Source organism: Babesia bigemina, assembly GCF_000981445.1.
Source record: "Babesia bigemina genome assembly Bbig001, chromosome : I".
Lineage (NCBI taxonomy): Eukaryota > Apicomplexa > Aconoidasida > Piroplasmida > Babesiidae > Babesia > Babesia bigemina.
In genome coordinates, this window is record NC_027216.1 from 1328315 (window position 1) to 1354824 (window position 26510).

General features: G+C 49.7%; 13 protein-coding genes across 13 annotated transcripts; 9 read left to right on the forward strand and 4 right to left on the reverse strand.

The window, feature by feature from the left end:
* Window positions 1-1254: 1254 nt before the first annotated feature.
* Window positions 1255-2492, forward strand: BBBOND_0106120 (hypothetical protein, conserved; the record flags this gene model as incomplete). Its single annotated transcript, XM_012911035.1, has 3 exons — window positions 1255-1884; window positions 1921-2016; window positions 2055-2492. 3 exons carry the CDS (start codon window positions 1255-1257, stop codon window positions 2490-2492), a joined length of 1164 nt encoding a protein of 387 aa, XP_012766489.1.
* Window positions 2493-2661: 169 nt separating this feature from the next.
* On the reverse strand, window positions 2662-5001 carry BBBOND_0106130 (Sac domain-containing inositol phosphatase 3, putative; the record flags this gene model as incomplete). The annotated part of the gene is made up of 1 exon (XM_012911036.1): window positions 2662-5001. One exon carries the CDS (start codon window positions 4999-5001, stop codon window positions 2662-2664), a length of 2340 nt encoding a protein of 779 aa, XP_012766490.1.
* A 339-nt stretch (window positions 5002-5340) lies between these two features.
* On the reverse strand, window positions 5341-5724 carry BBBOND_0106140 (membrane protein, putative; the record flags this gene model as incomplete). The annotated part of the gene is made up of 2 exons (XM_012911037.1): window positions 5341-5570; window positions 5607-5724. 2 exons carry the CDS (start codon window positions 5722-5724, stop codon window positions 5341-5343), a joined length of 348 nt encoding a protein of 115 aa, XP_012766491.1.
* Window positions 5725-6709: 985 nt separating this feature from the next.
* BBBOND_0106150 (hypothetical protein, conserved) lies at window positions 6710-7126 on the forward strand (the record flags this gene model as incomplete). Its single annotated transcript, XM_012911038.1, has 1 exon — window positions 6710-7126. The coding sequence occupies one exon, from the start codon at window positions 6710-6712 to the stop codon at window positions 7124-7126; it is 417 nt and encodes a 138-aa protein (XP_012766492.1).
* Window positions 7127-7274: 148 nt separating this feature from the next.
* BBBOND_0106160 (hypothetical protein, conserved) lies at window positions 7275-10061 on the forward strand (the record flags this gene model as incomplete). Its single annotated transcript, XM_012911039.1, has 7 exons — window positions 7275-7469; window positions 7509-7947; window positions 7989-8731; window positions 8766-8924; window positions 8962-9690; window positions 9729-9896; window positions 9936-10061. 7 exons carry the CDS (start codon window positions 7275-7277, stop codon window positions 10059-10061), a joined length of 2559 nt encoding a protein of 852 aa, XP_012766493.1.
* A 105-nt stretch (window positions 10062-10166) lies between these two features.
* BBBOND_0106170 (CwfJ C-terminus 1-like protein, putative) lies at window positions 10167-11378 on the forward strand (the record flags this gene model as incomplete). Its single annotated transcript, XM_012911040.1, has 3 exons — window positions 10167-10381; window positions 10416-10644; window positions 10680-11378. 3 exons carry the CDS (start codon window positions 10167-10169, stop codon window positions 11376-11378), a joined length of 1143 nt encoding a protein of 380 aa, XP_012766494.1.
* A 259-nt stretch (window positions 11379-11637) lies between these two features.
* Window positions 11638-13843, forward strand: BBBOND_0106180 (hypothetical protein, conserved; the record flags this gene model as incomplete). The annotated part of the gene is made up of 2 exons (XM_012911041.1): window positions 11638-13563; window positions 13595-13843. 2 exons carry the CDS (start codon window positions 11638-11640, stop codon window positions 13841-13843), a joined length of 2175 nt encoding a protein of 724 aa, XP_012766495.1.
* Window positions 13844-13845: 2 nt separating this feature from the next.
* Window positions 13846-17439, reverse strand: BBBOND_0106190 (DNA polymerase delta subunit, putative; the record flags this gene model as incomplete). Its single annotated transcript, XM_012911042.1, has 2 exons — window positions 13846-14055; window positions 14434-17439. The coding sequence occupies 2 exons, from the start codon at window positions 17437-17439 to the stop codon at window positions 13846-13848; spliced, it is 3216 nt and encodes a 1071-aa protein (XP_012766496.1).
* A 636-nt stretch (window positions 17440-18075) lies between these two features.
* Window positions 18076-19157, forward strand: BBBOND_0106200 (hypothetical protein, conserved; the record flags this gene model as incomplete). Its single annotated transcript, XM_012911043.1, has 2 exons — window positions 18076-18234; window positions 18513-19157. 2 exons carry the CDS (start codon window positions 18076-18078, stop codon window positions 19155-19157), a joined length of 804 nt encoding a protein of 267 aa, XP_012766497.1.
* A 108-nt stretch (window positions 19158-19265) lies between these two features.
* On the reverse strand, window positions 19266-23144 carry BBBOND_0106210 (hypothetical protein, conserved; the record flags this gene model as incomplete). Its single annotated transcript, XM_012911044.1, has 1 exon — window positions 19266-23144. One exon carries the CDS (start codon window positions 23142-23144, stop codon window positions 19266-19268), a length of 3879 nt encoding a protein of 1292 aa, XP_012766498.1.
* A 370-nt stretch (window positions 23145-23514) lies between these two features.
* On the forward strand, window positions 23515-25073 carry BBBOND_0106220 (hypothetical protein, conserved; the record flags this gene model as incomplete). Its single annotated transcript, XM_012911045.1, has 5 exons — window positions 23515-23553; window positions 23828-23918; window positions 23957-24047; window positions 24091-24621; window positions 24665-25073. 5 exons carry the CDS (start codon window positions 23515-23517, stop codon window positions 25071-25073), a joined length of 1161 nt encoding a protein of 386 aa, XP_012766499.1.
* Window positions 25074-25179: 106 nt separating this feature from the next.
* BBBOND_0106230 (hypothetical protein) lies at window positions 25180-25723 on the forward strand (the record flags this gene model as incomplete). The annotated part of the gene is made up of 4 exons (XM_012911046.1): window positions 25180-25289; window positions 25329-25387; window positions 25428-25552; window positions 25592-25723. The coding sequence occupies 4 exons, from the start codon at window positions 25180-25182 to the stop codon at window positions 25721-25723; spliced, it is 426 nt and encodes a 141-aa protein (XP_012766500.1).
* A 358-nt stretch (window positions 25724-26081) lies between these two features.
* On the forward strand, window positions 26082-26431 carry BBBOND_0106240 (hypothetical protein, conserved; the record flags this gene model as incomplete). The annotated part of the gene is made up of 3 exons (XM_012911047.1): window positions 26082-26161; window positions 26199-26303; window positions 26341-26431. 3 exons carry the CDS (start codon window positions 26082-26084, stop codon window positions 26429-26431), a joined length of 276 nt encoding a protein of 91 aa, XP_012766501.1.
* Between the last annotated feature and the right edge of the window lie 79 nt (window positions 26432-26510).

Genomic DNA, 26510 nt, shown 5'->3' on the forward strand with positions numbered 1-26510 from the left:
TTTACGTAGATTATTCAACAAAAACAAAGTGTAGCATGTAACGTTATGGAGTACAGTGTTGAAGCACATGATGTACAACAACGTTGTGCATCTTCAGAATGCGGGGAATGCCTAAAATGACACCCCAAAGGAGCAACGGCTACACTGTTTCCAACGTATTTTTTCGTAATGTTAACGTCCAATCCTGATGCACTGAAACACTTATGAGCAGTGCCATTGGTAGATTAAATTGCAGAAAGTTATCACAGCTGTGCATATTCAAGCCTGCGAGCAAACAATCGCTGCAGACCATTAACAGTACGAACAGCCAAATATCAACGCATAAGGTGGCATTTACGCTCTGCGTAATCGTAGACAGTCGACGGAGCGATGTGGCATTGAGGCTGCCATTTACACAGCTGTGCTCCTTCTCAGAGTGAACTATCAACGGTAACCAGCAGATTCATTCACCCATCTGGATTCCCTTTGACAGTACCTAATTGGAACGCTGTTGGTTAAACATTATTTTGGGGCGATGAAAGCATTATTTGCGTTGTTGTGCACTCGCCTGATGCTACTGTCTGCGGTTCCGCATCACTCCGCAAAATCCGATGCTCCAAATGGCCTCAGTGCCATCGCACACGTCGGAGATAATATCAACGTGGCTCGTTGCAACTTCTCGAGTCACACGGAGGCCTCGGCTCCACCTTTTACTGGAACTGCGCCCAACCCATACTTATGCGAGGTTCCCTTAAGTGACAAACCTACAGCATTGGTATATGTTTGCGACGGTACTTCACACCCGTGGTCGTGCCCGTCAAAGTGGATGCATCAGGGTGATGTCGTAGGGTTGGACGGCTTGATAGGAAATGTGACATTACGGCAGTACCGATCGGCATCCCAGCATAACGTTATCGTTTATACGGCACTTCTGTCTAACGATGGCCCTACGTTACCTGCAATGTGCACATGCGATGCTAAAAACGGTCATCAGTACACCATGAAATTCGTAAACCAAGCGTCGTGCGCGTTGTTTGCCGCGTTGCACCTGTTTATCACCGGAGCGATGTTTGCCTTTGAATATTTCTGAACTTCATTATGACGTTAATTTGGATATTTAATTACACTGAATGGAACAGGTTTATCATTTACCTACAGGACTTTGTCTACCCCAATACATCTTTCTCGGGCATCGCCGTAGTCTCCTGATGGCCGGTGTTTGAGGACCATCGGCGTTTAATTATCTCATAATTAAGACATTTCAGTAGCAGAAGAATGAGAAATGATGCCGGTAAACGTCAAGGAGGAGCGGAGCCCTCGAAGGCATTTAAGCAGCAGAGGACGTCTAACACATTGTCAAAAGAGGAGCATTTGTCGTATTCGGCCTCTGAAGTAAATACTGATTTGCCTTCCGCAGTTTCTGAGACCTGTGGATCGTCTCCACTGCGCGAGAGGATCCGTCTAAATATGCGAGCGAGGTTTCATCTCGTATCACACTTTTTGTCACGAAAACCGACATCCAATGACGTCGAGGAAGAGAAGTGTGAACATGAGGCTAGCGATACTATCTTGACGCTCTGCAAGGTTTTGAACCAACCTTATTCGGTTGTGCTGACTTCGCTGGTTTACCTGCAGATGTACAGGAACGCCAGCGATCGATGGCGTGAGTCTCTGCAACCATCCGCAGGATCTCCCCGTAAAATGGAACGCCACGAACAGTTCCTTATTGCTGCATCATGCGTTTTACTCGCTTGGAAATACCGCGAGGACGATGTGCGCGTTAATAAGTCGAATGGCAAGATTTTTGAGTTTACATCAGTGTTGTACAAGGTGTATGTTGCACAGAGCAAAAATAGCTCGTCACCACCTTCCGTGTCTCGCTGGATGTTGCAAGACGAGGGCAAGGTTAGTTTGGTTTAGTACCCCTTCACGATTCTATAGGAAATATTGAAGCTGAAGTCGCAGTTAATAGAACACGAGAACCACCTACTTCACGCTTTAAACTATCACGTGGGCCCTGTGCCGCTTCCTCATAAGGTATGTTGCTTGAGCTGTGAGCCTTTTATGTTCCTCAGTTGATTCCGTCATACGTACGGAGGTTCCTTATCGCAATTGCTAAAGACTTGTCGGATTTGCAAGATTTGGCCCTAAAGATGGATGATCTAGTCGGATTATTGGTGCTAGATTGCTACAAAACGCGGATTTGTCTGGACTACACTCCTGGTGAAATTTTGGTGTCGTGTATCTTCAAAGCGGTCAGCTTGCTTACGGTTGCAGGTGCGTACCCGCGCGTCTTATCACCGCAATTGGAGCACGAAGGGTACCTCGGCCATATTAAAGAGACAGAGGCTCGCCTAAACACGTTCATTTCAGCGCTCGGAAAATCAGATATAACGGCCGACCGTATTGCACAGTGTCTGAACGACATGCGGCGATACGTACGCCCTCCTAGGAAAGGCGAAGTTACGCGTACTGATGGTAACATAGGGGAACGAGAAATTAAGCCTAGGTGAATAGTTTTGGCTGTTTTCTGTCGCAGTGTATGCAACAGTGTTATAGACATGCGTTTTTTACCAGCTGCTCGTTTATAACATTTGGCTATTTACTCGGTAATGGATGCCGAAGGAGCCTGCCGCTGCCGTACGCCGTTTGTTTGGTATGACGACGTGTACATATCCCAGTTCACAGATTCACGTAATTTGCATAACGCTCTACATCACACACGCGGCAACGTATAGTTGATAGATCCCTAGTCACCTCATCACGATTCTGTGGTTGGATCCTCCACGGTTCCAAAAAAGAGTTCATCCTATGGACGTTACGTTTTCTGGTATGCCGAATAAAGTTAAATGCATCCTGGTATGCTGATTGGGCGTTTACCATTACGGCTTCTGTGGAGTCCCCAGGAGCGTATGGCACAGCGCTGCTCAATTCATCCTGTTCACTGTCCTCCCTTGTGATGAGTACCACACCGGGTGGCAAACCCGCACGAAGTTCTACATATTCCGTATTTTCCGAGTTGCTTCTTGATACATGAGATTCGATCGGAATGACGGAGAAGTTGTGCCGTATAGCGGTGTCAACCAAAGATGATTTCTCTTTGTCTTCAGAGGAATGATACGCATAGCGGCGCCAACATGCACCTTCATCCTTGCTATACTGAACAGATGCCACTAGTTGAGCAAACATGACCCATGGGAGATACTCTCCTCGCGCGTCGAAGAGGTCGAACCACGATCGGCAAACGTTGCTTTGGAGTTTCCTTGCCCTTCTCAAGAAACACATTAGAGGCACAACCCACCATTCGACACTTTCATACTCGCATAAGAATTTTTCATGGTGTACGTATTTGTCAACGTCCACGAGCCATGGCGGCGGGTGCTTCTCCGGTCGCAAAACCCCTAAGAAAATGTTTGACAGAGTCTGTCGATCTGAATCCGAAAAATGACTTGAGAAACCTCTTTTCAACGTGGTGAATAGTTGTAAAGACCTACTTATTGCCCCTCGTGGGCCTTCATACTTGCGAAGCGTCTTTGATCCAGCGTACTGCATGGCCAAAGCATCTCCCATTCCCTCGAACATGCCCTTGAAAAGATACACCAAGGGCTCGAGCTCTGGCACAACGCTTGTATTTAAGCTGTTGGACGGCGTTTCGTCCGTAAAGTTGTGCACCTCGTAATCACACATGCCTTCAGCGGTTTTTACATGGATACCCAATAGAGCCAGCTGCCGTTGGAATACGAAGAGTCCAAGCTCCAATGCCATTACGCCAGTTCGATCAAGACAATCAAGACAGCTTGTTCTGAGCACCCCAAGCTGCAAATTACATATGTTGCCTTTGCGCTCATGAAAGAATCCTACTTCCCCCGCGGTGTGTTCGACGACTTCGGCGATCATTTGGCGTATGTTTCCCCTTTCCAGAGCGCTTCGTATATTACGGTGTACGTACTGCACTCGAATGGTCCTTGGAAGTTCGACATTTATTGAAGAAATAGCAGACTGGAATTGGGTGGAGAGCTTTCCTTCCTCTGTTCCCGGGTCGTCGGAAAGAAGATTCAGCATGATTATAGGCGATCCATAGAGAGACAATAACTCCGAAATGTGCATTTTCTGAGCCGTGAAGGTGGGATCATTTTGTGTGTATATCAGCGGGGGTTTTTTCATGATGGTCTTACTTTTGTCCTGTGCCCAGAATGCTGGTGCCGATCCGCGCACCTGTAAAAATGAAAAAACAGAGGCCGTGCATGTTGCATCATCGAGTATCTGCTCGGTTTCTACGTCGTTTGCCACGTGACCGTCAGAACTGATGCCTCGTTTTTTGTATCGTGTTCCCGCGTAGAACCGTGAACGCCTTGCAATCAGGTGTACTGCAAGGATTCTTCCGGATAGGCATACGTTAGTTTGACCAAAAAATCCGTGAATAACCGTCAGACAAAGGCCAACAGAGTCACGTCCAAAGTGCTCGGCGAAGTTTTTTGCATGGACGAAATTATACCTATACTTTTGGGTGGCACAGACCGCGTCGAAACGTAACCATGTCTCATCTTCTCTGGTACACGTTGCGTACATTACGTTGCGTTGAAGCGAATTGGCAATGTTATATGTATAGCTGAAATAGAAGTTGTTTGAGATATCGAATTGGTTAAATAGATTGCAGTAGTAGGTTTCCATATCATTTTCTGAGCATGGGTAAAACAGTGGCACTAAAATCTTCCCCCCGATAGAGTAAACATCGTGCTCTTTGATCAGTGTCCCGCATTTTTTTGCGTCAGTAACTACTACGAGGTATGGCCCTTCGGTGAAGGAGACGATGCCAAGGATCCCGAAACAATCCGACACCAGAGTGCCAGGGCAGTCATAATCACCTTTTAAAAACGATCTTTTATCGAATTTCTTTGATTCATACACATCGACTGTAAAATCCGGTGTATTTTTGAAAAATGTCACCCGGCGATAATCGGTCTGCAGTATGGTGACCTTTTCATTTGTCTGGAATACCCATCCACGTTTAAGAGAATCCATTCTGACTAGATCAACAAGTAATGTGTTAATCCATGTACAATCTGAGTCTGATATCTCGTCATTCACCCCTCAGGCGGGTTGAATGCACTGGTATCGATGTAGCAAAGTTGTACTTTGGTGCAACAAATACAAGGATTCACCGCATTTATCATTTATACATGATCAATGGATACCGCCGTTATACGGGTTACAATAGAATGATGGAGGCCTTACGCATGTTCCGTAGCATGAGTTGTTACCTTTTAGTGGCATAGCTGTGGAAGTGGGCCCTGTTGCATATTCTAGTAGGAGTCGTGGCACCGAAGACAGCTCATCAACATCATGAATATTACGCTGACTTTACAGTTCCTCTGATTCGGAGATTGGCTCCTCCTCCTCCTCCTCCTCATCGGCACCTTTATCTCCCCCCAATATGGCTACCTTCCTCAGAGTTCCTGGTATGCACCTTCCAATGGTACGGAAGCACTCGAAGTTGAGTGCCGTTTCCGTGGTGCAGTACTGCGCTAGTTGGTCAATAGTGCAATCGGTCAAGTAGTGTGCTGCATCCTTGATGCGTTTGATGACCACGTCTGCGCAATTTGAGAATATTTACGTACTTAACGAACCGTAATCAAACGCGTCTTCATATTCAGGTTCCGCCGCTGCAGGTGTGGACGCACCCCTGAGAAGTAAGACTACCGCTAGACAACGCAGCAGGTTTTTGAAGTGGGCGTGGAAATACATTGCTGCGAGCCGTTAGTTTTTCAACACCGATCGGATACGTTAGCGTGAATCGCACGGCACTAGTCTCCTAGAAAGTCGTACACCCTGAGCTTATGTACTGCTTGAGAGAGACAGTTTGCTGGCCCGTTCAGCTCCAACTTCTTATGTATATTAACCACACCAATAAGATAACCCAGCGGTGGAAATCACATTTTAAGGTATACCTACCGTATGGATAATGTGGAGCCGAAATTAGAATGTCTGAACAGCCCTTGCGCTTTGCGCATAGGCAAGCTCAGAAGGTCACGTTTGAAATATTTCGAAACCTTGATCAGTAATCACCACCAACAGGTCTATAGATATGACCGAAAATACGTTTTAATTGTTGCCGCGAATGTCTAAAATGTTTGACTTTTATATTCGGCAGTAGTGTGTGGAAGGATTGGTCTCTTATGCTACAGGAGGGCACATTACACCCTTTTCATTTTTTAATGCCACTACATACACATACACACGTGTATTGTATGACATAGGTGATAATTTCGATCTCTTGTCTAGTTGCTTACATCTTAGCCATACGCTGTAAGCCAAGCGCTTCTTCGTTAGCAGTGTTACCGCCTTTTGCCTTTTAGTTGTTTTACTGACAACATTGATGATTCATACAGCTGTACAGGGTGAATATTCTGCGCAAAACGCCAGTGTTGTATTCAAAGAAGGTTGCTTTATATAATCTCCTTACGCTGTGTTGTTCAGGCAGCTCATTGGCGCTATGCTTTTTGGCTGGACATCCGTATTACTCCAAGAAGTGGTCTAGGACAGTTTATGTTAGTTACACGAAGCCATTGTGCAGATTTTTATGGGTTCAGTTGTAAGCTAATCTTTATCGGTTTGCGGAATACCGCCGACGGTGCGTCAGGCTGTTGTTCCTTTATCATCTCTCTACCGTTAATCTGCGGCACATTAATAACTCTAAAGGCGATTTGTTGATGCTGGTATTAGGTGATTCATGACTGTCGGCCAGGCGCCACGGCTTACGGTCACACCTCCAGACCGTGGGTCTTTCCCTTTGGATCACGAGGGTGCATGTAGGACTGTCAGCGACCGTTACGTGAAGTGCGTTCGTGCGCTAAAGGGGAATGCATTTGAATGCCGTTCGTTGGCAGCGGAGTATATGAAATGCCGAATTGAAAACAAGCTGCTTGTGGAAGAACCGCTAAGCAACTTTGGCTTCCGCGATTCCGACATAAACCCTGATGTATCAACGGCCAAATCACCGGAGAATATTGTGACTGGAGAGTCACTTGTGCGCCCACGCGAAGCCAGGAAGGAATCTCGAGGATTTGTTGCCGGGAGCAGCGTGGTGGAGAACTACGCCAAAGAGCAGTCCTTCCTCTCACGGATAATGTCTAAGTTCCTAAACTAAAGCGCTGTGATGTTAAAATACTGTATGAAACGCGTTTAATACTCGATTTATCGTTTTTAATTAAGGGTACTACATGATTTTCTAAATGCCTTTGAGTCAATCAGATTTGTATATATAGGTGTCGTGAATTGTATTTCCTATCAGCAATATGACGGACACTAATCAATCAACATCTGCAGAAGATCAATGGGAGGCGTGCATTTCATATCGCAGGTCAAATGTGACTGTGTGCCGCAACTTATCGCACCTGATGTATCGTCTACATACGGCTCCGAACCAAAAGCTGAAGTTCATTCTTTCAACGTATTGCATTTCATTCGAGAAAAGCTATAGGGCATCTAAGGTGTGTTTGGAGTTGTCTTGCTTCGCAAATGCTTGTCAGGTAGATGCTGAGAGACTTATAATGGCCCTTGATCCTGAGTTCCTAGCTTTGATGCTGCGCTCTTCACTGGTGATCGCCAGTTCTGCGTTGACTCTAATTATATCCCTGCTGTCTAACAAATCGACTGCGAGACATTTGTCGACATTGACTCCTCATGTGGGTGTTTTGGTTTCATTTTTGGTGGACAACAAAGGTTTCGAGATAGATTCGACAACTAGCGCCCTGATAAAGCAAAGCGCTTCAAGCGTTGAGGTTTTAAAGGCGCGCCTCGTTTCAGATTGCCTTTCGTTCTTCCACTCGGTCGCCGATGTTCTGGGCTTGCCAGCGTTTCATGTGATTGATATGGATGTTCCGGATCTCGCCGATGTCGTAGACGACCTATCCAGGGATATGTTCGACCTTGTCAGTGATGATGGTACGCCAAATAATACAGCGAACGGTGGGTAGATATTGTTTATGGCTTATTTTCATTTTGTTTAGTCACTGCTGCGTGTCGTTTGTGCGAGCTTGTTGAGCATCGGGAATTCAAGGAGGTTGCAAGTGAGGTCGAGCATCTCGAACGAGATCTAGATGCTTTGGCAGCCGCCCATTTGGAGGATGTTGCAGCCGCATCTGCTGAAAACGATGGATGTGACGACGATGGTCATTCCCTAGGAGCGCTTCTGTTAACGGTCGGAAAATCGGTTTTGGCCGAGTTGTCCAAGAAAGAGCAAATACCACCAGAAGCAATTTCCATCAACTTACTATCACTCAAATGTGCGCTCGAATTGATTGCAGCTGCGGAATTCGATGAATTGTTTCGGCAGTGCCTATCTAGCGGTAATTTCGATATTATGGCGGTTCTTTTCGACTTGTGCAAATCATCACGTTCGGGTCTATTTGGCTCATCCGTCCAAATTCGCGTCGCGCAGGTTGCATCCACCATTCTGGAGCATAGTTCGCACAAGTCCGGCATTGCGCTGGCCAGTTGTTTTTTGGGACAAATGATTGAACGTCACGGATTTGCCGCAATATCTTCAGACCAGGATGACTGTGGCGTGAATGCTCAGTTGATAAAACGGCTATATGCGCTTGTGAGCCGTTGTGAGATCGAGATTCACCTAACGCTGCATGACTTCCTCCGGCTGGGATCGGTCAGCACAGACGTGAATGCATCTTTCCGCCTGTTGGAGTCAATTATTGTTTGCATCGGAGAGAACGAGTCGATAATGCCTGCATGTCACGTAGGTTCACCTGTTCCATTTTACACGGTCTCAGGATCTCTTCGCCGTCATCCACCGCACTATGACAACAGTGTTGGAATTTTTCGACGAAATTGATGATAACAACGGAAAGAAGGCCAATCCACTGCTGAAGTGCTGCTGTCGGTTGATTGGCTGTTGGATGGCCCTGGAGCCTATGCACCTCAGGAGCCTGGTGGGTAGCGTGTATTGCGTCGATTATTCGTGTGCAGTATCTGAGTAAATTGGGGAAGATATTGTCGGTAACATCTCCAGAAGATTTCAACTGGTTGCTTCCTTCGTTTGAATATTTGGATGCCGTCGATTTTGACGGTATAAAAGCGCTTATGCCGTCCTGCCTTGCGGCCATGTCGTTAGCCTGGGCCACCGTGGTGGGTGATGAGTCTACGGGCTCCACGGACGGCGAAGTTAGACGTGCTTTGTCCATGTGTTATAGACTCTTGGAGCGCATGTTCATAGAAGGTGTCAACGACTGTTCGGCTTTTCTCGCGTTGGACGCCGCCGATGCAATACCAGCGTTCACGCCGTTTAAGATGCGCAGTTTCAACGAGACCATTCTTGATCAAGGCAACACCCATTTCAGTCCCCGCATCCCTCTAGATGTGTCTATGCCTATTCCTATCGACCCAGCTTCACTTCCTGGTTCGGCTGAGGGGCCTTGCCGAGTGCTACAGTTCATGCAGCATCACTTCCTGTCCGTGCTCTCTCGCTTCCACCCGAAATTGCAGCCGCTATCTGGAAGTGAAGAGGACAATTTTCTGGACCTAGGTGTGGTACAAGAAGCCTTGGAAAATTCGCTGAAAAACGAGAGTGTTTTGCAAGCCGATTGGTCTCCGATTTTATGTGAAGCTGCGCTTGCCACTGCTGCGGTCTGTCTCCTGCGGCTTGGCCAAAGTTATGTGCGCGAATGGATGAACAGCTCTGCTACGTTACTCCTTATGGTGTGTTGTAACTGGTCGTGCTTTGCATATTGACTCAGGAATGCGTCGCGATGTCGTTCGCGTATGCGAATCCCCGGACTACCGCGGAATATTCCGCAGTTGATGAAAGCTCTGGTCTGCTATGGCACCGCATTGCGCTGTGTTGTACCATTTTGCTGCAACGCCAACCGCAATTTGTGAACGTGTTCGCGTTCGTCTGTCGTAAGGTATGTTCCATCTAGTGGATTCCATCGAAATTGCGTCAGCTTCGTTTGAAACCTTTCAAGGCCACCAATGGCAAGCTGGATGCCCTGGTTGAATCTGGCTGGCTGTCGGCAGATTGCGCGTCTGCCTGTGAGTTCATGTGCACGCTTGTGTCCGCGTTGCGTTAATTGTAGGAGGGAAGATTCCTGTCGGTTGAACACACCACGCTAACCTCATTAGTCGTTTTAAAATCACAACTTGTCCTATGGACTTTGGTATACCCTAATTCGCCCATGTCTTCCGGCCAAGCTCCGGACTCTGCTCCGGCCTCGGAGGAGGCAGCCGGAACGGCTGATTCATCGCCATCTGCTAAAGGATGCATCGTAAGAGTGTACAACATTCCAGCTGAGATCGACGAATCGTCGTTGCAGGAGGTGATGTCTCATTTCGGCCGTGTCCGTCGTTGCCAGGTCATGCTAGGTGAAAGTGCACATTCCGCTGCCGAGGCGTAGGTATTCCGTTAGTCTTTACACGTGCCGCAGGTTTGTACTGTTCAAGCGCCCTGAAGAGGCCGCCGCCGCAGTTCGCGCTGACGAGAAGTTGGAATGCGGCGGTTGCACGCTTAAGATAAGTCTCTGGCAGGGCGAGTTCCCCCCGGAGAAGCCTAGTGTCGCCAAGCGCGCATCATCCGGTGGTAACTCCGATGCCTGCTGGTTTTGCCTGTCGAATTCCGCCTGCGAGGATCACATGGTGGCCCTTGTAGCGGATCACGTGAGTTTAGACACTTTGTTTGTTACGAGCTGCAGAGCTATATCGCAATTGCCAAAGGGCCTCTCGCCCCTCTTCACAGCATAGTGACGCCCATTTACCACTACCCGAGTGCAGCTGCGGCCTCTCGTTCTGTATTGGAAGATATGCAGCGGCTTATCGACTGCCTGTTCGATCAGTGTTTAAAAAGCGGTTCAGGCGCCATTGCATTCGAGCGGTACATGCCAATGCAAAATCCCTGTGCGATGCATACGCAAATACAGGTGATTCCTGTGCCTCTCGACCGCGCCATGGACGCTTTCAACTACGTGAACAGCTCGGAGCACTTTTGCGGCACCCGTGTAGAGCGCCTGGGTGCTGAGGATCCGACGTCAATCGCCTGCCTCGAGGGCAAGCTGGACGACATTGAGCGATCATATTTCTATCTACAGGCGGTGGGTCGTGACAACGAGACGAATCGGGGGTTTATGCACTCTCACTGCCTTTGGACCCTGGGCCACCGCGGCGGCGGTCGCCGGATTCCTATCACATTCGGTCGGGAGCTGATTATTCACCTGTTACCGGATTCCGCAGCCGATAACATACCCTGCAAGAACAGCGAATGGTCGTCGCTGGGTCGATCTTGGCGTGAAATGGCGTTGGACTGGCGCAACTGCTTAACTAGCCGAGATTCCGAGGCGCAACTGTCTCGGGATTTGACCGCAGCCATCATGGGCACTGACAAAGCGCAGAAATAACGACGCACATAAATTTATGTTTACTACCCTGATAATCGCCGCAGATCCACGCGGTCGGCTGCACATCCTTTTCGCCTGGTGCGCGGCATCACTGCCATATTGGGAGGTTTTCAGTTGGAATCCTTATGGCAAGTCTTCTTCACAGCCAACGCAGCGCAGTAGAAAAATTAAAATCGTAATAAATCTACGTAATAGCATTCGGACACCTATTACAAGCCCGCAACAGGCATTCGTCAACTGGACAATCCCAACGGTAGTTATGGAAACAAACATCGTAAAATCGCGCAAAAGTCGCGCAGCTAAAGGTACAAATGCGGTAGCACGTAAGAAGGATCGTATGTCTGGAGGTAACCGCGGCAGGAAAAAGACGAAGGTGGCAGCCTTGAGCACCGACAGGGACGTGGAAGGTAATGAGGATGGAGTGGAGTATGGTGTGGAGGAAGCAGACAACTTGGAAGGCGAAGAGTCTGATGCTATGATCGGCTCAGAATCAGATGAAGGATCGGACGCGGATTCAGATGGCGCTGTAAGCGATGACTCTGAGCCTTCTGATCTCTCTGATTACGATATGGACGTCAGCGAAGAAGAATCGGACAGTGATGAGGAACCAGATGATGTTGAGTTTTCAGATGATGAGGACTCCGATTCCGAATTCGGCGACGACGTTGAAGAGGGATGTCGTGTCGTGTCGATTGAGATGGCGGAACAGTTAGTGAAGCAGGCCCAAAAGCAGAGTGATGGGGCTATACGCCGCCTTGTAGTGGTTTATGGCTCATTTATACGTCGTTCGGTTCACTACGGATCATCACCCGCCGATTCGGCCAAGGCGGCCGGCAGTATGGCTAAGGTAGACAGTAGGGGCAAACGACGTCGTAATGAACGTGGCATGAAGGCTAGCCGCGGCTTATCGTCCATGTTAACAAACGTTCCCAATCGTTATGCCCCATCAAATTCTGAAGTTTACCACTATGTGGTGCTTGAAGCGTGCTCTATTGTGGAGCAGTATGTACGTGCGACGGAGCTGTCGTTCACCAACGAGCGGATCGTCGATGTGATCCGATTGTTCCGCAGGTTTTTGTCTTCCGCGTTACTGCAGCTGGCATACAGGTTCGAAGACGTTGACCTGTGCCGCTGCGCTTTAAATGTGATCGGCAGTGACGCGGTGATGCCGTGGGTGGTGACTCTTAAGAGTTTGCACAAGGAGGTTGTGAAGCTTGCGTGCTCTCTGCTGACACATCACAAAGAGCAAAAGGTCCGTATCTACTCCTTTCAAGTGCTTCGGCGTTACTTAGCTTGCGTCTTGGAAAGCAATTACCATCGCATCCAGATTTCGCAGTCGCCGGCAACAGGGTTAAAGATCGAGCGGTTGTCGTCACAGCAGGCTCGTGCTTTTAGCAACAGCAGCATAAATTTCTTGTTGAACCGCAGTTACAGAACTCAGATTTCTGCGTCAAGCATCGAAAGAACACTAAAGAATTTCGGTCTTTTCAAGCTAAGCCAGAACTGTTTAGCCGAGCTGTACAGTAGCATGCCCGGTGCTAACCTGTACGCATTTGCCTTCAAGAGCATTCGTGACCTGGGGGTAAACGTTCGTCGCGAATGGATGTCCGCTAACGACCGAAAGAAGCGTGAGCGCGCCCCGGCGAAGGTCTCGAGTAGCCACAGCATTGTGCTGCCTGTATATTCCTGGGGATTTGTAGAGGCAGTTAACGTGTGGGTAACCGTTGTGGTTCGGTGTCGTGACCGTTTGGATGCTCTGGCGTATCCCCTAGTTACCGTCATCACTGGCGCAGTGAAAGTTAAGCTGCCACAGATTGGTTACATGCCCTTCATCCTGCACATGTTAACAGCACAAAACCAATTATCAGATGGATTGGAGCGTTTCGTGCCCATCATGTCGTGCATATTCCACCTACTGGAGCAATTGCGCACGAAGGACATCAATAAGCTTCGTCGACAGGAGGCGGAAGAATCACGCAAGTTGCTGGACAACGTTGATGACATCATGGTCCGCTTGCGTCTGACTAAGAAGCAGTTGCATGCCAGCGAGACGTATCGTATGCTGTACAGACACGTGTCGCTTCTGTTAACGGACCACGTGGGACTGCTGTCTCTGCACCCCAGCTTCCCCGAGTTTATTGTTCCGGTTAGGGCTTTCCTGAACCGTTACATGAAAGCTAGCAGGGTAAGTATGCATAACGTTATGGCATAATGAGATTCAGATCGATCCAAGTTTTCGCAGTTTCGCCAGCAAACTGCTGTCGCTGATCGAGGAGTCGGCCTCGCTGATACGCGAGAAACGCGCTAACCTGGACATGGAGACACGGGCCACCCCGCGTTTGAAATTGCTGGAGGCCGAGGCAAAGCAGATACCTGTGTATCGCTTCCGTATGTCGCAGCTCCTGATGTACCAGCACCTCAGCCGCGCCAAGGTCGAAGGCACGGTGTCTGCGGCCCAGTTGTAGTCTCACGTGTACTCCAGATGAAGGGATTGGAACGTATTCTCCAGAGCAGTGAGCACCTTTCCAGTTCGTACCCTCTTGTAGAATATGGGGCAATCGCGGTTGTCGCAGATTACCTCGTTGTGCAAGCTGCCCTGGCAGCGTTGGCACTGCGACCAGAGTTCGAAGTAATCGGCCTCTTTCTGCCGCCGCTCTTCGAACTTTTGTAGCATCACCTGCGCAATGTTACAACGGTGCGACATAAAAACAGGTTTCCATGTAGATAAACACGTATTCATTGGACACATTTCACGTGTAGTGTGGCGATGCTTAGGCGTCGGGGCATTACGGGTTTTGCACGAAGGTTTGCTCACGCATCAGAGCCAAAACAACCGATTACACGACTTTCTATAATTCTAATGCATCCGACTGGCGTATTGCTGCCGTGTATGGGACGGAAAGCAGAGATCAACATTCTGATAAAACGCCAAACCCAGCATCATTGCCACATTTTTGGCTACATTACGCCGAGACGATTCGTTTACAAAATGAATTTACACCATAGACATGCAAAAACGCAACGTCAACAAAAAATCATTTCACGCATGACTCACCTGTTGCCGTTTGCTCTTGCTACAGTGGTCGCAGAAGGGTGGAACCTTGATGACGCTTTTGCAACCGAGGCACCGCTCGACCTTCTTCATGAACATTGAGAGCGCGCTGTCGCATGAGGAGCTCATGGTGATGTAGCGAGTGTGTTCCCCACTGAATAGCGATTCCGGGTTGGGCATGATAACCTCGAATATACGCATAAGGGTCGACTTGATCGCGTCCAAGTAGTGCTGAGTATCCACGGGAATGTTGTTCTCAACTACATACAGCGGCTCTTCCGCTCTGTCAAACTGAGGTTGCCCCTTGGTGCCTTTTACAATGAGGTAGCTGACACGGTCTCCCACGGATGGCGCCTTGCCGGGGTCACGGTTGCGGAGCTTTTTAGCAAGCTCTACGTGCGGCAAGCGCGCATCGTAATCCACCTTTCCAAGTGACTTGGTGACAACCAGAAGACTTATGTCGATTTCGTTGCGCAGAAGTTGGCTGATCTTGCTCTTGACGAACTCGATCGCACCGTTCAGGTCAAGGTCGACCAGCAGCATGTGCAGGATTTTTTCCATCATCTGTTGGACGAGGAGGCAGAAATCACGCCTGACGGTTTCAATGCCCTTGCAGTCGATTTTGTCGTACGTTTTCGCATTTGTGTAATACAGGCCAGCGTAACGCTTCTTGGCCAGAAGCAGCAGCGGCAGGTACACTTTCTCGAAAACGAGCGTGATTGGTTTTACGGCCTCACTGGTAACCTTGGTGGCGGCTTCTACACCAAGCTCGATGGCTCGCGATATCTCTTTGCATCCGAAGTTGATCATGACGGAATCGGTATCACCGTAGACGACCTTCGCGTCGGCCTCGTAGCCATTGGCTAGCGTGAAGTACTTTTCAATCTTCTCCTTCGTGTTGACGATCATGAAACGACCGAACGATGTGATCGCCGTGGCGACTTCCACACAGGGGAGGAAGCCACTTGTGGAGGCACCGGTGTATCCGTACACGGAATTCGTTGTGATCTTCAACGCCAGCTGCCTGCCGTCGAGAACGCTCTTCAAGATGGGATCTGTACAAGTTTTCATTTCCTCCTTGGTTTTCTTGCGCGCCTCGATTAGCTTCTCAACAATAAGTGGAAGCATCCCCTTGCGCACGTGCGCCTTTATGAAATGCAGCCCCGGATGTCCTGGTACCGACGTTAGGTCATCCGGAGAATACCTGGCAATGTCGGAAGGCGGTACAATGGTGGAGTAGCACAGGTTGTGCGCTATCATGATCGAGGGGTATAGCGACTGGAAATCCAGCACCGCAATAGGATTTCTGTGGTATCCTTTCTGCGGGTCAAGGACAGTTCCACCTTCGTATGTGCCTTCATTTGACCATCCTCTCTGTGCAGCGTTGACGACGGGTACAGCGTACCCCATCAGTTTGCACTGGCTGTAGATCTGCATGGTAACTCTGATTTGCTGTCCTCGGTTGATCAGCATCTTGATAGGAGTGAAGGTTACTCTTGCCATCTCGACATAGTTATACAGCAGCAGGAGCTTATCGATGAGCTGTAGTGGGAGAACGGAATCCTTCAGACAGTAGCTTGCGATACGTCGCCTGTCGGCAGGCGAGCCCAGTTGCAGCTTTGATAGCGTGGAGTGGTGCACATCCTCCTTCTGTTGCTTGAGGAACTCGAAGGAAACGTAGTTGAGCGTGTACGACTTGAGCTTGTGGTCTCTCCTCACGAGGTCGTAAACATCGAAAATGATGCGTCCCTCTACGTTGATTTCCTTGTTCTCGTAGGTGCCGAGCGTGTTGTTGGACTGTATGACGTCGCGCACACTAGTGTTGATACGTGCGATCCGCGGCAGCTGCGTGAACTTCTCCAGATGCAGCGCATTCGCGCGGTTGATGAGGTACGGAATGTCGAAGTTCACGATGTTGTATCCCGTCAGGAAGTCAGGGTCCACTGCAGTGAAAAAGAGCTTCCACGCCAAAAGCAGGTCCTCCTCCCGGTCAAAGCAGAGCACATGTGCGCCGTGCAGCGCGTCACATTCATTAAGCGTGAATACAAACTTCTGCGCGGTATCCAGTTTGTCGCCATGGGTGTGGAGAACAGATGCAATTTGGATCACGGGGTCGTTGTTGGCATTGGGGAAACCGGGACCCGTGAATTTGACGCACTCAATATCGAACGAAAGAGTCCTGATGGGTCCTATCGACTGCCACTCGCCTTCTATTGGCATGGGCTTGAGGTTCTCGAAGTCGGTCGTAACCTCGATGCTGCAGTGGCTGCTCTTGTTTTTCTCGACTGTGAACGTTCCCTCCGGCAGTTGCAACCAGCACCCGCCTGTGATGTTAGCGTCCAGCAAAAACCTCAGGACATAAGGCAGGTTCGCTTCGCAGACCTGACGTGGAAACGAAATGCGCATAGTGTTTCCGCTGCCCGGCAGATCCATCACGGGCAGTGCCACCCCTGACTCCAAGAAGCTACGAAGTGCTGCGACCATGCGCGGGAGCGTCGTTGTGATCTTCAGGAAGTCGCGCTCGCCGTTGGGCTGGTAGGTCATGAGGGGTTTAATGCGAACGACTTTGATGTTCACGACAAAGCGGCACGTCTTCTTGAAGGCCGGCTGGTCCATCAGGTGCTTGTTGAAGAAGTCCATCAACAAGGGTATGTGTTCCTCCCTGAAGTTATGAGGCTTTTCGACGTAGAAGTATGGCATGAACTTGCGCACGTTTACCAGCACGCTGTGCTGATCCCGTGTCACACCGTACAGGCGGATCACGGGCACTTCCGCGAACTTCGGCTGGCTTCTGCTGCTGTCCATGATACTGGAACAGTCATCCATATCGACCCTTTCAAAGCGGCTTGTGTAATCCGCATCGGTTTGGAACATAATAATCTCGCGGAGAGAGTCCACGTTGACCGGTGTCCGCGAGAAGCGCTGGAAAAATTCATGGCAGTTGACTCCATCGAGCGTGCGCAAGCTCTGGACGTTAACCGCGTCCTGATACTGCGTAGGGGTCGCCATCATGTCACGGTTAGGCAGTTTCACTTTTTGTAGATATAGACAGCAATAGGTCTACGTATCATGTCCTGCTTTCTTACTGCATGGGCGTAAACGGTAGGAACGCTTTCACGGTGTAGAGAGTCGTGTTCTCACACGCTGTTGGCCTCGGCGTCGTGTCAGCGGTGAGATGTGCAACTGCCTCCTAAACCACTACTTGAACAAATCCTTTTCCACGCCAGACAAGGCAGGAGTGGCGTCACATTCACACACCTGATATTATTATACACTCTTCATTTCCACTCCAGGTGCTAGGGGTTCTTTCGGAGCACAACGGCGGCGAAGCTGGCGATGTTGTTACCGTTGTGACCGTCGGTGGAAAGTCATCTATTCTACCACGGTTATTTCACACACATCGGAGATTCATAGTCGGCATGTACAAACAGGCACATTGCAAACTAGTGGCTCGTATACATTGACAAAAGACATGGCAGCATATGTAAACGCCGCTCCCATTCCTGTGGTGGTGTGTTGCTATGGGTGTGGATCGACAGTAGCACGTACCTCAAGTTATGCGCTGACACAGGCATAGTTTGCAGGTTTTTTCAGTGGTTGGAAGTCTCTATAGGCAGCTCTGGACGAGCTGCGGGGCTTCGAGCCATGGACTTCATCCGCAAAGCGCTCGCGGCCAACTGCCGTCTAGACGGCCGCCGTCTGGATGCGCAACCATCTTTGACGGTGGAATCCAACGTTTCAGATGTTGCCCATGGAAGTTGCCGTGTCACTCTGGACGACACGGTGGTCATCACGACGGTATCGGTTGGTTCTCTATGGTGTTATTGTCTTCTGTTGACTTTCCGCTTATCAACGGCGAGGCATCATCACGTTGCGTTATCTTGCCTTATACACCAATCTGCCGGACATTGTTGGTACAATTCTGCCTGTCATTCATGTATTCGTGTTTAGGAAAAGCATTGTCGACTTTAGACCACTGCTGTACCGTTGCCAAATGCAGACGAATTACATATTTGGTTTGTATCGTAGCTTATATGGAACTGTTGCGGCATGAACGTGTTATCCAGCCTCACATTTCGCAGTTTACTGTTTCTGCGCCGTCCCAGGATGCTCCCGACGAGGGGACTGTCGAGATTACCCTCGGATCGCCGTTCAGCCTTGAGGACGCTGAGGTGTCGCATAAGCGCGACGAACGTTGGGAGCGCACCCTTGAATGGCTGCAGTTTCAACGACAGCGTTTTGACCGGCGGCTACTCTGCATCCTCAGCGGACAGTTCAGCTGGGCGGTGCGACTGCACAGCACAGTACTGCAGCGCGGGGGCGCCTTCCTCGACGCGATAAGCATCGGAATGGTGATTGCGTTGCGCACCGCTCGCGTACCCAACGTACAGGTGCTCATCAGAGACGAGCTTGAGCGCTCCAGGCGCGGAGCCAACGTACGCGTGAGGCTTGCCGAGGGGTACAACCTGGACCTGCAGAAACTCGCGCTACAGCTCCCCATATGTGTTACCGTCGCCAAAATAGCCGACTATCACGTTTGGGCGGTTACGCACGAGGAGGCTGAATGCGCCGACGGCTTCCTTACCGTGGCGGTGTCGCCAGAAGGGCGCTGCATAGGCATGACTGCCGTGGGCTCATGCTTTCAGCTGCCATCCATCGCAACCCTCGTGGAAAAGGCCTGCCGCGTGGGAGTCGAACAGCACCAGTATATACTTAGCGCGGTGTAGAGCGCTTTAAGAACACATACCATTCAATGCAGCGCACGCTAACCTGTTCACTTATGTGTGGTAAAGTTGTGCGCCATTTTGGGCGTTACGCAATTTGTAATGCCCATGCTACGCCGGATCCAGCTTGACAGTGTCAGGGATATCGCTCAAGTAATACAGGGGACTCTGCTCTAGCACCTTTTGCATCGCTGCGAAGTTTTTGTGGTACTGAGCTAGGGAGTCCTTCATGGTACCAATACGGGGCTTTATGCTGCGCATACGCTTGTATCGGTCCTTCATCGCGGGGTGAACGGGCCTGGAAAAATTAGCGCCGCGCGGCCGTCTGCTGCGTTTGGGGGAGGCGATGTGGTGTGGCAACTTGCCCGTGGGGAGCTCGATCTTGGGGACTAGCTCGGGGCATGCTGATAGCTCGTTAACGTAAGGTGGCAACTTTAGCTTTATGCGCCAACATTCGTATTCCTGGCAATGCGCCCTAGCAGCGTAGAACACGAGGTCCAGAACGTCGGGTCCGGATAAACCCAAGGCCCTTGTCAAATCTTCAGCGTTCCACACCGTGTTAAGGAAGAGGTTTAAGTAAGCCATGAACACGAAACGCGCTGCACGGTCATCCAGGGCTTCCACGGCCACCATGCGCAGGGATTTACGCAGGATGCTGTCTCGCTTATATTCCATCGTCCAGGGCTTTAATGGCGTCGTATCGGGGTCCTCGGGTACGCCGAAATCGTCGAAATCTTGTAAATGGGCCACGTACAGTCCGCGTTTACGTTTAAAACGGTTCGCCTTGTCGGAGAATGCCACGATCTTGGGCCCGGATATTTCGCGAATTTTGGAAGCGTCCAAGGCTTCTTGTATGGCGTCCATCGAAACATTTAGCCGTGCGCTCATCTCTTCCTCGATGAGCCTCTCAATTTGTACAGATTTAGCTCCGGATTCCGCGGTGCCTTCTTTTGTGTTGACGTTGGCTAACTCCACCTCAACTACGCGTTGGGCAAAGTGGTCGTCCTTGTAAGGGTCCTTGTTGAATGGAATCCCTAGCTCGGCAGCTCGCCGTACTTCATAAGCTATGCGACTCTTCAGCATGAACAGTTCGGTATAGAGCACCTTCGCACGTTTGGCTAAACGGTATGTACCGATCGGCAGGTGTTCAGGGAGCTTCGCCTTGAGGAGGTCGTGTCGGGCGGCGCTGCAGGAAATCCCATAGAGCTGGCCCACAACCTTTTCGCCGTGCGCTGCCAAGGTATTCAAATGGATCGAGCAGATCCTTTGCCACAACATCTCTTTGACTATGGAGTGAGTTTTCCACATGTGTGGGTCAAGAGGCGTCAGTGGAGTCCGCGGATATTTCCTCCGGAAGCCAGCATCGGATTCCAACTTCATTAGCACAACATCACCCAGCGATTTCGAGAAGAGCTCGAAACACTGTTTCGTGTATGAAGTCAAAATGCTGAGGCTCATCTCAAGTTTCCTGGGGTCATCGTGGCCCAGCGAGAAAGCCATTTCCCCAATGGTCGGCGGCCTACCCAGCAAGGTGGTAAGCAAATCGACACTGTTACGTAAAACAACCTCATCCTTTACCAATTTGAAAATCTTAGCCAGTTTGTGACGAACCTTCCGCGGCAGTTCGGTTGCCTCACCCTCGTAATATATGGTGTCTTTCATGTCATCTTCAAAAAAATTCGATCGCACCACCACATTGCGAAGGTGCTGTCGCAGCGTGTTCCGGTCGATATCACCCACCGATTTACATATGAGTTTAGTTATATCTACCCCCAAAGTTAGTAAGTCCATGACACCACATGGCCCCTCAAGGTTTGTATTGAACGCGCACTCTAGTGTGGAGATGAGACTAGGCCGCAGGTACGTCTTGTACAGCGATGCCAGAAACCCGCGTGGGAGCGTGAACATGTTTACAGGTATGGTAAAGCCGATTGTATCGTGTTGATTCGATTGTTCAGGCTCCTTACGAGAGTTGACTGAGTTGCTCAACCGCATATCGTCGACGGTAGATGTTGAGCTGGGCATTCTTTCCTGCACAACCGTTGAATTTCCTGCTTCACCAAGACCACCTTTATTCAGTTCGATTTGTTGGCATTCCTTTTTCTTATGTGACCTTTTAGTTTTTGTAGGAACCGATAGAAGCAGGCAATCAAAACCATGGTGGTATTCAGACGCCAGATTCACAGCCACATCATCCCTGCTACGATAAAACATGTAATCAGCTCTATCAGATCCGTCTTGAATGATGCTTCTGGTCATTCCAGATGATTCAGATGCCGTTTGAATGGCCTGCATGGATGATTGTGGTAGATCGTTGAGTGTATGTTCTAGTGGTGTATTGCCTAGCACGTCAGACTCGTCCGTAGATACTGACGCTTCCAATACAGGTGTTGAAGTGCTTCCGACATCTGTATCCCACGCGTTGGTGGATCCGATATCGTAAACGGGGTGGTCGTCTTTTTCTTTCGGCAGATTGTTCTTGAACAACTCGCAGTGCTCTGAACTGTCGACATTGTCACCTGCGATGAATCCAGCACAATCATCGCTTTTCGATTTTGGATGTGAAGGTTGTTCCACTTTGTCATGCTCCGGTTTGGGGATTTTGCCATCAACAGGTAAGAAGATCGCCGAGATGCGTTTGCGACGAACCATTGATTGTAGGGCATTAAGCTGTTCATTACTAGCCAATACTTGCACATCATTTATAGGATGTGGTATAGATGACATAGATGAGGTGCTTGCGGCTTCAAGGTTGTCGCGAGTTTCATGTGCCCTTCCGTCCTCAGTCGCCTGTTGGTCATTGCGCTGTTCGACAGTACCAGGGCCAATCTGCTGAGATTTTGCAGAACCCATTACAATGTCGCCTCCATCTCTATTAGACAGTGAATTTACATTATTTGAGCCGTCACTTTGGCTCACAGCATTGCTATCACCTTGACATCTATAAACATGCTGCTCCGAATGTTCAACGTCGGTACCCTCGTTAAAATGCAAACTTTCCCGATGCGCGTTATTCGCATTCCCCACTCTGCTTGCAATTATATCGCGTAAAGAAGCTATATTTGCATACGGCGAACCTAGCTTTTGATAGAGCACCGAAACAACCTCACGAGTTTTGATCCTATGTTGATCGGAGAACAACGAGTTCAACACATGCAAACGGCGATTAGATATTGCCGCGACATTACCTTCTCTCGCTTTTGAGCCCTCCTGCGTATTTGTGGACGGCTCAATGATTTCGGGAACCACATCCACATTTTCCTCCGCTCTGTCATCAGACCACTCTGCTTCAACTACAGTTGCGTTATCCCTCGTTTGCAAGAGACCGTCACGTTTTTCCTGCGCACCCAAAGCGTTAGCGCTAGGTCTACCCCCGTCATTTTCTTTAGTGGTGGTTGCATCGCCACCATGGACAGACAATGCAGCAACTGCATTGCTCCCTTTAGCGGCTTTCAAGCTGTTTTCCGCAGCAGGAACGACATCACCCGTCGTACATATGCCTTGAAAATCCAGACATTTGGCCTTTTTAGCACCAGTGTGATCCTTGTTAGGGGAGTTGTTATGTTTACTGACCTCTTCTAATGTACGATTTCTTCCAGATCGTTGTTTCGGCTGCGATTTCTTCTTCCTAACTTCATTAGTAGCTTTGAATTCGGGTGCACCACGTATGACGTAGAGGCGGTGCCGACGAATGCCGATGCGATTGATGACTCTCCGAGTTTCGCCGGTATCATCGACGCCTTCTGCGCACTCAACATCATGCAGCGACGTTACGCCTCCGAATCCACCGGATGCACCGTAGACTCGTCTGTTGAGCGAACTGGGCGTTGTGAATGCGATATGATTCCTCAGAATCTGCGGGACTCGAGCAGCGTCGTTGCCTGTGTAAGAGCCTCTCACCGAGGCAAAGACACGGGTATTCAGCGCGCTGGCATCATCGCCGCCAAACACGATCGCAACTATCAGCAATACCAGTCGCGCATGACGCATTAACACATAGAAAGCACGTAAAGTACGGTATATACGGGTCGTGAGATTGCCACCTCCACGCGGTGGAAGGCTGGTGTCGGATTCTCGATAGATACCCGGCTGTCAGCGATTATTATCACCTAGGTACCACAGAATTATGTCAACATTCTAATATGTAGACACCACCCCAACACCGGCGGTATACAGGTTGCGATTGCAGCCCTTTCACGGCACATCGTGCCGGAGCAGATGCGAGGGTACGTTTATTCGGAGCGGTGCACATTTCTCAACACATCGCCAAGAACACCACATATATTGATTAATTGCCGGAAGCTGGCTCAGAATCGCACTTGCCGGCCTGGTTGAGCGCGAGATTGTCCGTCTTGGCGCCATGGTGAGAGGCCGTGATTCTCTTATAACTTTGGACGATGTAAGTGCCTGATTTCATCTTTGACTAGCTATGGTTATGTTAACGCTGACTGATCTTTCGATAACGGATATATGTGGAAAGGGGCAGTATATTTTCTTGCATCCTACCTCCTGTTGTCTACATCCATGATCTGAGGACTGTGGAACCGAAATTATGACTTACATACCAATAGATAATCTCTAATTGTCGTGTAATGCTTGTATATATGGATGGCTGGCGCCGCTTTTTGAGTAATAATCTGAGTGTTTGCCACACTAGTCACATGCGTTTTCAGGTATGCCGTTTCTACCATAATGAAGCAACATTCCCCTCCAAAATTTTGGACCTGCCGTCGGAATCTGACCCGAACGGTCTTGTGAGCATAGGTGAGAACAGCACCACAATATGGGAAAGCGCTTCATAGGTCATCTCCTGGACGAGCAGCTATCCGTTGGCCACCTCGCCCGCAATGATTTGGTGCTCCTCATTGCGGACAGTGCCCATGGACGGAATTTGTGAGTGAAATTAATACACGGAGCTGCTCACATGGTACAACAGGATTGAATATCTATACCGTGAGCGGGTGTTTTCGGCTGACAGGGCTGTGGAGTCGAGGGCAACAGGGCTTTTCTACGTGTACCCGCATCGCGAGGGAGCGGCGGAGCAACATCATATCGCACATGCAAGATCTTGGCTGCCATCAGGGCTCCATCCAACTGTTCGCAACAAGCTCTTGGAGTCGGTTAAGACGCTCGATGTGGTGACGATGGAAGACTTCATGAAAAACACGTCGATGTTGCTTATGGAGCTCAGCAACAAACCCTGCGGTGACACCGAGTTGTACAACACGCTCATTGAGTCCGTAGTACAGGACCGTGCGTCGCGTGTCCTGTTAATTCTGGACTCTCGCTCCGCGAGGTCGGACAACTTCATGGCCCTCATGAATAGCGTGGTAACCGTGATCGAGAGCGGTCAGATGAACAAACTACACTTGTTCGTGCACTTCTGCGAAAGCATGATCGGTGATGACAAGGTGGCGGACACCCTCCGGCAATTAGACGATGCGCTTCGTGCCGCATTCAAGGGCAGGTATGACGAAACTCTGTCGAAAGCACTATTGACCCCACCTTAGGCCATATGAACATGAAATGCACAAACTCTCGTTCAACCCTGTTTCCGTTCCAACGGACGTGCGGCTCAAGGCACACCTCCTCGGGGCAAGCAGGAAGAAGCTCGCAAGCTTCCTTACTCGCATTCGCAGTCCACACTTCACCTTCGACTCCATACGCGGAGACGCAGACTCTGCGTGCGAGAGCGGATCGCAAGCAAACACACAGGCTGCTCCGGCCCCAATGAGCGGTAGTTTCGAACCCCATTCGGAGAGCGACCACGAGGAGGACGATGCCGATCACAGCATGAACAGCCTTCGCGAAATTATGCAAAAGGTTACGACGGATAAGATTAGCGCGTCGCTAGATAAACTGGAACGCGATGTCGCTAGGCTATACGCAATATCTAGCAGGTTTGTGCCTACCACCTAGCGATGATACGCTTTGCAAGGCACGTCCGAGAGGACCGGTCCAAGGAGCTGACCAACATTATCGCTGCTTTTCAAGGTACGATCAAACAGCAAGTGCGCATATGCCGATGTCAGGGAGGTTCCAACACGTCCAAAATTGCATTGCCCTCGTGGTCGTAACGGCGAGCGTTTTCATTCACCTCCTCTCGTTCATGCAGCTGGACAGGTCAGAAATGAGGTACGTGGGCGCGCGACCATTAACACTAACAAGCCTCAGCGAGAACGGAAAGTCACGTGCGGCGGCTCCATGGTGGCTTAATGCGCTAGCGCAACGGTGTATGTTTTCAAAGGCTACTTGTTTCACTGCGTTGTGCAGATACAATCAAGCAATGGGCCGCCTTTTACGCTTGCTTCATAATTTACTACGCGGTGATGTGGTTTGTCGGCACCAAGTTCTGCTACACCGAGGAGCTTGACCGTGAGAAGTATTCCAACCACAAGGTAAGATTAAACGGTACGTTAGCAGCTAAACATCCGCAGACGGCATTGCATCGCCTAGAAGCTGTTCAATCACGTCTAAAGCAGTTAAAGACTACCCAGCAGTACAACGGTGGGTCGGACGATGCCCTACCCCGTCGCCGCCGCCAAGTTGCGTCGGGGCAGCCGGAGTGAGGGGTACACATGACGGCTACGATAGCCATGACACACTAACGAGATCGTAATCATCCCTGTTCTACCAAATGTTCCATGGCAATTGTGTCTGTGGTCTCAAAGCACCACCGACGCCACACGAGCCTGTGGGTTACCGATGCTGCGGCGACGTACCGCTACACATTTGCCATCCTTTTCACCAATCATCCTATAATAGGACTTTTTGTTACACATACATCTCGTTTGTGTTTTCCACCAGTGACAAAAATGGTAAGGCTATCTAGTGTGACGCGTTTGCGTGTTCTCGCTTCCGATGCGTTAACGTTCGGAGATGTCTACACACGTAGCGTCCCAGAAAGCAACGTGTATGAAATCGTGTATGCTGTCACTTACTTCGTTACAGGCTGACAAAATCCCTACCCAGTCCACCATGATCGGCGGCCAGCGTATGGCACCCAGGTAAGCGCGTGACAATAGTCTAATCATCCCACGTCAGGAAAAGGGCGCAGTCCGAGACCAACACTGCCGGAACCAGGACCAACATGCCGGTTAATTCGGGTTTCCAGCGCTATTACGGTTTTGCGACCTCCTCCATCCAGATGTGAGTTTGCCCTGTTCTCACAGTCATCGTCGCTCAGGGGCCCCCAGGCCGTTCTGCTGTTAGCTATCATATACATGGGAGCTGTCGTCGTCATGCATATCGTTTCTCGCATCAAGACGTCCATTTAATGCGACATTGGTGTTGGGTGAATAATGCGAACAAAAGATAAGATAATTTTATAACAGTCAAGAAACTCGTTATATGCGT